The 12,142-nt window shown below is 42.4% G+C and overlaps 1 protein-coding gene across 2 annotated transcripts in view; it reads right to left on the minus strand.

Moving 5' to 3' along the window:
- Positions 1-12,142, minus strand: part of ALS2 (alsin Rho guanine nucleotide exchange factor ALS2) — a 1,284,778-nt gene that overhangs the window by 712,919 nt on the left and 559,717 nt on the right. For both annotated transcript variants that reach the window (XM_078680222.1, XM_078680224.1), the window contains 4 exons: positions 6,804-6,869; positions 2,817-2,979; positions 1,867-1,998; positions 1,239-1,367 (listed from right to left, as the gene is read on the minus strand). In XM_078680222.1, the coding sequence (XP_078536348.1) occupies positions 1,239-1,367; positions 1,867-1,998; positions 2,817-2,979; positions 6,804-6,869 (490 nt within the window). The remainder of the gene's footprint in view (positions 1-1,238; positions 1,368-1,866; positions 1,999-2,816; positions 2,980-6,803; positions 6,870-12,142) is intronic.

The raw sequence follows: 12,142 nt of genomic DNA on the forward strand, positions 1-12,142 counted from the left end.
CCTAACCCTTCAGGATAGGGCAGGATGAAAGGCATGGAGCAGTATGGCTCTGTCGGCGCCGGTCTTGGCATTGGTGGACTACCTGCTCCATGTCTTCTGGAATGAGGATTGGGAAGGCGCCACTGGTGGGCGCCAACGATGCCAAGGACCTCGGCCACAGACGCAGCGCTGGGGAAAGTCGCTGTGGAGATGCGACCAGTGCCGGTGCGGACCGGGGACAGGTCCAGTAGGAGGCCGTAGGCGAAGCCGAAGGCACCAAACCCACGGGGACTCCTTCATCCAAGCCTGCTGGGCCAGAGCGCGCGCCTGCAGGGTCAGGCGCACAAATATGGCGCACATGGCATCATAAAACTCCATAAGATGGACGGGGTCGCTTAAGGCCCAGAAAGGAAGGGAAACGTGAAGCTGACCAAGGCACCCACTCCATGAGTGGGGTCACGAATGCTGCGGTTCCTCCGTCTCGTTGTGCGATGGACAGGGTGAAGTCGAAGCATGCTTCAACTTCTTGTGCTTTTTGTGATGCCTCTTACCTGACCGAGACGACGTGGAGGAAGAGGACTTCAGTCCTCCAGAGTGGTGCCATGACTTTCCTCTCTAACGAGACTGAGACAGAGACAGATATTGACAAGACGACCTCTGAGGCGCCGGGCCACGAGTAGCTTTAGGGACCGCCTCCTCAAAGCTTTCGGCACCATGGACCGGCAATCGGAGCACGATTTTTTGTCGTGGTCGCACTCCAGGCACTAAAGACATATCAAGTGGGGATCCGTGACCTACATGGCTTAAACCCCAGGGTCTTCTTGCTAGACATTCCTAGCACACTAAAAGGAGTCAATAAACGGTCGAAAACAGCCTGTCAAAAAATGAAAGGGGGAAGCTTTCTACGACGGATCTGCACTGGCTGGCGCGGAAAGAAATGAACTGACTTCAGATGCCAGAGTTGCAGTTATATTGATGAAGTGGACGTCGCAATGACTCAGAATACAACACCGACAACATCACGCGGAGTCGACTGAAGCCATCTACTGGCGTGCATGGGTCCTGCTAAGAAAAATCTTCCGGATCCAGCCTGACGCCTCGAAGTTCAAAGGTAAAGAATCTACGGCTAGATGTCTCTATCAGATTATTTAAAGTTTACATATGGGAATGATTTCTCTGTTGAAGAATGACTCACAATGCCTTTAAAATAGGTAAGATAAGACGAAGAGTGCCACCTCTTCACAGTGGTAAAAACTCACCTGTGCATGGACCAGTGCATCATTAAAAAGGATGAACCAGTTCACTGCAAATCGACCAGCATTCTGCAAGGACAGTCCCCGATTACTGCTCTCACAGATAAGACGACGATGTGGCTTCCTTAAAGAGTCCTGCAAAGCATAGAATAAAATACCTGAACAAGGAAGCAGTTAATGTTTTATTCCAATTTTTGATTTTTAGATCTTCGTCAACTGCACAATAACATTTCATTCACAAATACAGTTAAAATGACTTAATGTTACTTTGCATGATCAGGAATCAATGTAGACTCTTTTCATAGTTCTAATAAATCTCCCAGACACAAGCACATCTAAATTAGTAAAAAAAAAGAGAGCCAGGGACATCGATGAAAGACATTACCGTATATGCTTCTACAAACCATGAATTCCACTAAAGGCTTACATGCAGGCATCGCTTCAAAGGTAAAGTGGCTGGTGATGGTCTTGGCACGGATTAGGACGCCGATATGACCAACTCGATCAAGGGCACACACACAACATTGGTATAAATTAATGAAATAAAAAATGTGTTTTGAGACAAGGACTAAGGTTGAAATGCAGTTAGAAGCTTAAATGTACTATGTTATAAAATGTGATCCTGTGGTCATACCGTCATTTTTCCGGGGAATGTTTTCCAAAAGCTTAGAGTGTATTCTGCCTCCTTTCTTCTCCTTCCCAAAAGGACTGCTAAAGACTCGTAGGAAGAAATTGAATCTTGTAGTTTTTGGTAATCTGGGGATGACTATGTGAGAGGGATCAATAAAAAAGTGAAAAGCAACAAATAGATTATTCACGTATTCACTAGTCTGGACAAATACATGCCACAGAAATATAGCACTAAACCTGTTGACCAATTCATACTACAGAATTGTCACTTAAAGACAAATAAAGAAATTGCTAATATGCATTTATAAATCACAAAAATGCCAGGAGTATCCAAATGAATTACTAAATCAAAAATATCATTCATTTATGACACAGGATCATGGCATGTCAATGTTCTTCCCACATAAGTAGTGATTAACGATGCTAATATACCCACAGGCACTTGACTCTGTCTGTGCAGGGAACCCAAGACTAGAAGTCTTGGCCTGCTGTTGTAAGAAACATTGTATATAGTTTGCTGGATTTCTAAAGAAGAGAACAAAGAGAGTGTAGCAAACGTATACCTGGTAAATGCACACTCTAGAGTCACACTGGTAACTTCAATCACATTCAACGCAGGTCCCGGAGAGATTGCCAAGTAACAGATTTTGAGGATAACCACTGTGTAGATATCTGCAAGTATGGCATAGATCAGGCCCACTGGTAATTAAGGAATACACCCTGGCTCAAGAAACTGTGAGTTTTAACCAGACCATTGTAACTACATCAGACTACCTATCACCATTTACTAATGTTTATCTTCTAGACAGATGCATTCCACGCTAACCTCTTGAATTAAGTTTAACATAATCATGGTTGACATTCTACAGCATGTTTCCAGGGCCCAATCACTGGAATACATCAATCCTTTAATACCCACATTTTAAAGAGGATCCACACAAACAAGCAACTTACCACTTCAAAGCATGTCCCAAGTTTCAATAAAAGTCGTGCATATTCCTGAAGTCTTTGGATAGGCGAGTAAAAAAGAGCATTGAGCACCTCAATCAGAAGGCTGCTTTCCTCCTGTACTAGGGAAAGATTCTGCAAGAGCTCCAGATTTCTTGTAAAAAATTCTCTTAAAGAAAAGAAGGACAAACATGGTGTCAGGTATTGAACGCTAGCTGCTGGGTAATATGTCACTTCACACAATCCTCCATACATACCACAAATTTAAAAGTGCTGCCGTTGTCGTCAAGATCTGGAGATGGTCACTACACCACATGTGGTGGTGGGGTAGGTTAACAAAGTAGACACCCCTCTGGCATAATGGTTGTCTGCCTCAGCTGATGGGATTATCTGGGTTTTCTAGCTGGGAGGCTATAGGTATCTCTACAATAGGAGATGTTCTTCACGGGCGGACCTTAAGGTCCTTCCAGAAACTGCAGCAAGAGTATGAAATGTCCCGGTCACAATTTTATAAATAACTTCAATATCGTCATGCCTCCTCTCCCTACCTCACACATCAGGAAGCTCTGCCTGATTTTAATCCCATAGAGGCTAAAGTGTTTATGGGGGACCTGGGTGCGCACAAGATCACCAAGATCTATTGTACAATAGTGACAAATTGCCTCACTTCTCTTAGTAAAACACACGAGGGCTAACAGGAAGATTTGGGCCCCCTGGATGCAGACGACTGGACGGAGGCCTTGGAGTCCCCACGTGGCCCTGCTATTGCAGCACGATTACGATACATACAATTTAAATACCTACATTGCGCGTATACACCAGTTATAGGCTCTGGCACGCCGGGCTTATTGAGTCCCCTCTCTGCTTGCGCTGCATAGCTATGGATGCCACCCTAATACACACCGTAGGGCAGTGCAATGCACTCTCTAGGTTTTGGTGGGCGTAATCACATGTCTGTCAGAAGTCCGGGGCTGGGATATCCCTTACTCGCTTCGGCTAGTCTTGCTTCACATTACTGACGGTATCGGGGGCAACATATATAAAGGCTCCTATTGCTCCTGGGCCTCACGCTGGCAAAACAGGATATAGCCAGTGCATGGAAAGACGCCTCCCCACCACAGGTTGGGGCATTGAAAAATGGCCTTGATTTTTGCATGGGACTGGAACTACCAATATATGAAGTGAGAGGATGCCCCAGAATCATCCCAAGATCTGGGAGAGATGGGCAGATTATCGGGGATTATATTTGGAACCTATTTGAAACCTATCCCAACTGAATCGTTCGATTAGCAATGGGTGAAAAGGCTGTGCTGTGGATGGAAAAACATGGCTGGCAATGTATAGTTATGCAACTGGGGTGGCGAGGAAAGGCATGCATTGTTTTGTACATTAGATTTAGGACACTGTTGTTTATGGTTGAGGAAATGTGTTTGATTGTATTCAACTTTCAACTGTTATATTGCAATTCAAAAGCAAACATCAACATTGCTACTTTGTACATTGTGCTACTGGATAACCTGGCTCGGCAAGGTTTGTTACGGCTATTGACAATAAAAGTTTATTGTTAAAAAAAATGGTGTCAGGTAATAAAGATACACATAACACTGGATTTATTTAGAGAAGCAAACATGTTGGGAAGTAAAAAAAACGGGTAAAGTCTGGTCAGAGCTGTTTACACAAGGTTTGATTAATTAGGTAGAACCCCGAACTTGGAAAATGCACTTGCACAGAAATTAGGATTGCCTCCAAATGAAAGGCAACGTTTTCCTATGCTCAGCTGAAGAAACACTACGTCTGTACAAATGATGGAGCCAGCATTATGTAACTGAACAAATGTCTTTGAAAACATTGCATGGGAGTTTTCAATCTAGCTGCCTGAGCCAAGCAGCACTTGTGATGCGTACCAAATAGAACATAATTGGAGACATAGCATGGATTTTCATGATTAACAGAAGTTTTTTCAAAGTACTGATTTCATCGACTCTTCGGTGCTGAATGTGCTATGAAGCTGCCATTATATGGCCCTTACTTGGGCACCATATTGGCGGTCTCGTGCTTGTACAGGGCAGCACGAATCGACCTTCAGCACCCACTGGAGCACCTGAGCTTGCAATGGGAAGAAGGCCTGGGAGACCCTATTGAGTCTAAACAATGGGACACTATCCTTGAGAGAACCCTGAAGGATTCCAGATGCGCGCACTTCAAACTCATCAATTATTACGTCCTCTACAGATCGTACTTAACCCCAGAGCGTATTAGGAGATACTTCTATGCGGCTGACTCAGCTTGTCTTGTGGGGAACTGGGAGCACACTTTTTATATATGTTCTGGACGTGCCCCTCGCTGGGTGCCTTTAGGGAGGAAGTTATGACCACTATTGCAACGGTTATAAAAAGAGAGGTACCTAATTACCGGGCTACTGCTTACTGGGATGGTTCCAGCAGCCTGCCAGAGCTAAGGTTAAGAAACAATTTCCAGACCTGGCCTTCATCTTGGCCAAGAGAGAAATTGTGAGGCACTGGATGACATCGTGGGGACCCCGAATAGTAGCATGGAGAAGAGAGATGGAGACATGGGAGGGCTGTGAGGGAAAGCCGGACGCGGAGCAGGCACTGCTGATTGCAGCCAGAGTGTGGGACTCAGTGGTAGATAGCTTCACTAACCCGAACTCTGACACTCCTGCTGCATCACCAATGAGATCCTCACTACCAGCCTCTCAGAGCGACCCCTTGCACGGGTGGGACTATCTCGAGCCCCTACAGAGGTCTGGAGGGAAATGGTTCCTACCGGGGTACCCCAAGACCCACCTGTCTCCTCTCATCCTACAAGAGAGCATTAGAACATGGTACAAGATATGATATACAGGAATAAGCACTGACTCACAGAGGGAGTGGGAGTGGATTTGTTCCTTTATAGGGAGTGGGCTGCAAATGAATCTAAATTATTGTTAAACATGAAAGACTATTGCATATGAGCTGCACAACTGCAAAAGTACCCTATGTTATGCGAAAACCCCAATAAAAATCTATTTGAAAAAATAAAGTACTGATTCCAGTTAGATGGAACACTACATGTATGCATAGGTTGAGAAGTGCGGAATGGTAAAACATGTCATCTCTGCCTTAGTGCCTGGAATCTGTTTGAATATCACCATTAATTAGAGTATGTAGGGACCTTAAATAAATCATTATCTACTTAGAAATGGCCAGTGCAGTAGGCCACATCTTACACTTGCATACCACAGATTGTGAAAAGAGAACATGCACTACTATCAACTAAAAATTAAAACAATCATTGGCAAACTCAATAGATCTTACTTGCATTATGAATCTTATCTAAAACATTAAAACACCTGCTGCAAAAAAAAAAGGAAAAGCTATAATTTTTCTGTAGAGAATACATCTATGAAACATAGGGTGTAAGGTGTGATGATTCAATGTGCTTTAGAGGTGTAAAATTGCCCCTCATACGCTGCAATGCAAAAACTCTATAGGTGATGCAGTGATACCTCAAACATCTAACAGCCCATGAGGTGAGAGATAATTTTCCTCCTGGTGGGGGCCATAGCCCACTTTGTATTTTAAATAACTGGTAAAAATAGGTAAACAAACAGCCATACTATTTAGCCACATTACAAAAATGATGGTCCTTCTAATCAATCTGCAAAGGATTCAAATTCCCACACCACTTTTGAATGAGTCAATACCATGTTTGGCATCAAAAATATTACTATATGACCAACTTCTAAAGCATTCCACTACATGTATGAGCAGTTGCAAATTTTTATTCTGCAAATGGTGCACTGCAAAATAATTACATCAAACATCATAGGTCTGTTTTGAGCATGTAGGCATTTCAGTACCCCCAAATGAAATATCTACTAGAATACACATAGCAAAGCCGCAGTTTTGGTTTAAGGGATTAATCACACATAAAACCTCAGATTCTAGTGCTATGTTTATGCCTAACATGTCCAGGAAATGATTCACTTACAACGCTGGCTTAGAAAGAAGCTGGAATCCACCCATCACCAGAAAGCTTGACACGGAAAAGGAATACCTATTGGACAGAAGAAAGGGACAGCATCAATGCTGCTGTTGCAGGCTCATACAATTACTGTGCTACGCATCCATGGATGAGATATTAATAGGTCTGATGCACATGTGGTGTTCTTGGATACCATTAAAATGTCAAAAATACAGCTGTGAACCATGGATACAAATAGCATTTTTATACACAGTTTATACTTTAAAAATCAGCATCGAGATGAAGTCTATAGACCTCTTTGCAACAGACAACAGATTTGTTTACGACATTAGCTGGGAAGACCAGAGAAGATCCAGAAGAATGGGATACGCGACAAGTTTTCAGGATAACTATGGCCTAGGTAAAGAAGTTTCATTTACACTTTATGTGGTTATCTTCCTCAATGCTATTCCATGTGTTTGAGCACATCTCTCACCCAGTAGAAGCACACTATACTCAGGAAAGTTAAGAATTTACATAGTTAAAGTAAATATCTGACAAGATATGAAAACGTGGCCCTGCTGTTAAAGGGTGGTGTAAGCATTTTTATAATAGTAATAATGATGATGACTTGCTCTAACGCTCAGGTATTCAACCACTGAAACAGAAGACGCCACTATTACAAAGTCACCAGTACTCAGGTTGTTACTCATCTGAAGATGGAATACAGAGTTAAGGATGACTGTTAAAGATTCAACCATTCTCAAACAATCCACTAACAAATACTTTGAATGATAACTTGGAATCCAAATAACTATAAGTCAGCAAGCAACAAATCTATTAAGACTAATGTTTTTAAATGTGTTTTTGTATCTCTCAGAAATTTGTGCGTTCACTGGAGAGAAGCTGGGAATTGAGATGTGGAACTATTATTATTTTGAATAATTTTTATTCAGTTTTACATTGATTTCGACATAGTCATCTGGTAATTAAGAAACAAGCCAAGACGCAAAATATGGGGGAAAAATAAGGGAAACACCAAAAAGAATCCCCTTCTTAAACACTCATTACCTCCTCCCTTAATCGTGATAAACCCCCTACCCATATCTTTAAATTTGATATCAAAAGTAGAATTTTGTTTTCAACTGTCGTGCTACTTACGTCACAAAGTGCCTCCAGAATTTTGACAACTCAGTCACCACGTAGTCTATCAAATGTTCCATTGCTTGCAAAAGCACTTCTTCCCCTGGTCTTTCTTACACATTTTCCACATGCCCACTATCTACCATAACTTATGCAGACACGTTTCTTTAAGCAACCAACAGCATACTTGAGAACAAACTTCCAATATTAATGTGAAAATCTAACAAATCTGGAATTACATTAGCACTTTTCTCACTTATTGTCATTTACCTAGGAGAGGTTTGCCTATCTTCCTCCGTTCCTCTGTATGGAATTGTTATAAGATGAGATGACTGCTCACCTATTTAATACACACTGGCAATTACCTCTTATCTTATAATGTAGGGTGTGGTGAAGCAGTCAAGTATTACTAATTAAACTATAGTATTTTATTGTGTCTTTTAAACTTTGAGTTTGCAACTACACTTTCTTAAATAACCGTCACTAGCTAAGCAGATATGTTTGCCTTTTTTATTAACTTATTGAAAAAGCCTCTTTTCTTTTATACTGTATTGCAATGATTTAACAGAATCAAACAAAAAATGTTGTCTCTGCTTGGTGAGATGAGCGCTCTACAGGTACACATAACATAGCACAGTACTGACTAAACTACAGACTGAGCATGAATGGGGTTGTCTTCCAAGCGGCCAGTGTACTGGCAGGAATAGTTCTGTACGCCTTGCTGAAAAACCCTCATGTACAGTCAAGCATGAAGTACTAAAAAATGCAGGAACTGATTTATCCTATTAGAGACAATATGTTTCAAGTGGTCGGGTTAAGAGTCTTTAGAAGCTTGCAACACTAGTTGGATAAATGATAATCTCTCTACCATAGGTTACACTTTTGTGATTCAAATATCATCTATGGCACCTAAGTTGAGATTGGAATTGACTGATCTAGAACTGGTGGTGATCTGACCTGGTTGACTAGCAAAAACAGCTCATAAAGAACAGATAAAGAACACTTGGTAGTGGAACAAACCCATTTGCCATGTGAAGGCTTTGATCAGCTAGCCATCAAGATAATATTTTCTGCTTCGTCCAGGTTGGTGTAACCAGTGCCAGTACGCTTGGAAAAGTTTCTTGGCCGAGACTTCGGGCCGAATGTAAGGATATTATGTTTGTGGACGATTAGAGCCCACAACTTTAGGAATTTTCGATGCTTTTTTACAGTTGGAATGTGAATATAAGCACACTGCAGGTCCATGTCATACTTTTAGTACCCCTCAATGAAGTTCAGATTTAAACAAAAAAATTAAAACTAGTTTTCTGAATGTTTCTTTTTTTATCCATTTGCTCGCAGTTTTGAGAGATCGAGAATTGGCCTTAATTATTGCCTGGGGCCGTTTCACATCAGAAAGCAACAGCTATAACTTTCCTTTCCTTTTTTCTCTTTTCCTCTATTGCTAGTTTTTTCTCAGTAAAGAGTTCACTTCATTGGAGCTGCTCCTTATGGTACTGGGATGATCTGTTTGGAGGAATGCTTGGAGGAGGGAAACTGAATGTCAAGGAAGGGAACTGAATGTCAAGGAGGAGTTATTTTTCAACTTATTCAGCACCCATCAGTTTGAACCTCTTTGTGGGAAATAACACCTTTATTATTAGTAATACTAGTATCTCTTGACCTCCTTCTAGAGACATATAGAGTCTCCATTTTGGTTTTCATGTACTGCATCTTATTTGCATTTGATCCAGAGTGCTACTCTAAGAAGGAAGATTTAAAATCATTTGCTGCACCTTCAGTTTCAGACCTGTCATATGGTGCCATGCTTTTCACATCATCGCAGAATCATGGCAATAACTGTGTGCTGTTAAGACAGAAGAGTCAGCAGCAGCGCTGATCGCTTGGTTCGAGTAAACATTCCCTCATGTAGAAGATCCAGGAACTCTTCTCTGCTGCCCAGGGTATGTTTTTTGAAGAGGGAATCACAAAGAGATTGATCGGTGTTGCTTAGCAAGGCAGTGTCACTAGTAGTCTTTATCCCAGTGGCAGATGTTCCACACATGTATGTATGTATACATGTAGCACTTCTATAGTGCAAACCTAGCTAAACCGCAGCGATGCACAGAAAAAGACTAAAGACAAGCAAAAGTCAGCAAGGGCCCGATAGATACAGGGATGTTGTTCCAGCTTTTAGGTACACAGAACGCCTGCTGCTTTGTTTTTTTTGCTTGTATGTTATGTGCATTTGTATAGCGCTAATCTCACTTGTGAGGGTATCCTGCACCTTCCCTGATTCTGCTTCAGGAGCGGAAGACGCACTGCCTCCTCAGCATTCTGAGTGAGGGGAAGTTTCCAGGGCAGGTGGGCAGCCACCTTGCCTTTACAAACCTACATTTCGGCGGCCGCCCCGCCGGTGCAGTCTACTCTCACATATCTTCTCTGTGGGGGCAACTCCCAACGAGACAAAGGCAGCTTCTCCCGCTAACTTTACTTCTCCTCACCAGGAGTCCTCAGCTGAGGCCTCTTACAAGGTAGATCTTGCCAACCCAAGATGGCTGCCACTTTTCTTTCTCTTCTTCTTCTAAGATGGAGGGAGTCTGGCTTAACATAATTCAGTTTTTTGTCTATAAATGGGGAGAGAGCCATGAGTTCCTTGCCTCACAATGCTTCAAGCAGTTTTTGTTGTGTTTCCTTGCTCCTTGTCTTTCTCTTGGAGTTTCCCAGTGTTATTCCATTCTGCTTCCTGGTTTTCCTTCTACTCTTGCTCAAGGTTCCTGCCGTGCTCCTTAGCTCCTTTTTGATGCATTCTGTTGGCTTAGGATTTTTCTGTTTTCTCACCCCCTTCTTACGTAGCAAAGGTGTTTCTCGAGTCAATTCTTCTAGGCCGACTCCAGAGCCTCACCACCATCTCTGAGGTTTTTTGCTATAGGGCTTTTCCTTCCATGGGGCTCCTTCTAAGGGGAACCTTCTGCTTGATCCTACCTAGTGCCAGTGGGAAAGTGGCTATTGGAAGGAGTCGAATTTACCTTTGACAGACCAAGGCATCAAAGACCTGGATATCCACACAAGAGAAGTAGCCTGAGAGACTCTGCCCGTCCTTGAGACAGTTTTCAATGCTTACGATTCTGTCCTAGTACTAGAGAAATAGATCAAGCCCAGTTCTGGTGGACCAAGAGCAGGCCTTTGTTCAGACATTCCAGGAGCATATGTAAGATCTTTAACAACTGTTTGCTCCACAACATGCCCTGATGACTGGAGCCACAGATGTCCCAATGGTTGCTCCAATGACTCCACGTTTTCTTATGGGATCCATACAAATTAATAGAATATCTGGATTAATCGACTGTCTTCGTTGCCTTCCATCTGGCTCAATTCTCACAGTATCTGGATAAGGTTGTCTTATTTTAATGCTGGAGCTGTGGAGTGAGAAAAGCAGTTTCTCACAAGGATGTGCGCTCTAAATAAACGTGAAACTATGAAGTTTCTGAACAGTTCAAAATGCGGATTAATCCAAAATAAATGTTTCTCAATCAAAGCAGTTGATTGCTTTCAAAGTTTATTTCAAAGGTTTTCATTTCCAATGTTTTCATTCACATTTGGTTGGGGTACATTCCCAAATTCTTGAAAACGTCTTCAATTTCAAATACCCAATGCATTTCGGGTCATAGAGCGGGGACCCTTCATCAGGGGTCTATGGAAAGAGGAAATACAGGACCAGGGTAAGTATATGAAGTCACTAGCTTACTGCGCGTGTTGCATGCTTGGAACGAAGGTGAAAAGACGAGAGGAGAGACTCGATACCCGTGCGTTAAGCAACAAAAAGGGCGGTGGAATATTGTGTGACTGTAGTTTAAAAACGTAGTGAAAAATGTGAAATACGGTGAAAAGTCCAACACCAGGCGGACTTGAGCAAAAAGTGAGAGAGATACATAACTGAATAAATGAATAAATCGAACCACCACCAACATGTAACCATTAGACCAGATGCAACAGGAATAGAAACTTACATTAAGGTCGGACGACAAACGTCTCAAACGTGTGCTCGGCTCAGCAAAAGTCAAAGACACCCGGAGTTGTGCAAAGTCAAGAGAGTTTGGCGTGTGACGTAGGGTCACGTGATCGGGAGTAGCGAAAACACAAACACAAAAGGAGGACTAAGCATAACAAGTGCATCACAGCAAAGGGACTAGAACGCGTCAAATACCGACGTGGCTTGCAACATGAACTCGTAATACATAAAG

The sequence above is a fragment of the Lissotriton helveticus genome, chromosome 3_1, assembly GCF_964261635.1.
Source record: "Lissotriton helveticus chromosome 3_1, aLisHel1.1, whole genome shotgun sequence".
Lineage (NCBI taxonomy): Eukaryota > Metazoa > Chordata > Amphibia > Caudata > Salamandridae > Lissotriton > Lissotriton helveticus.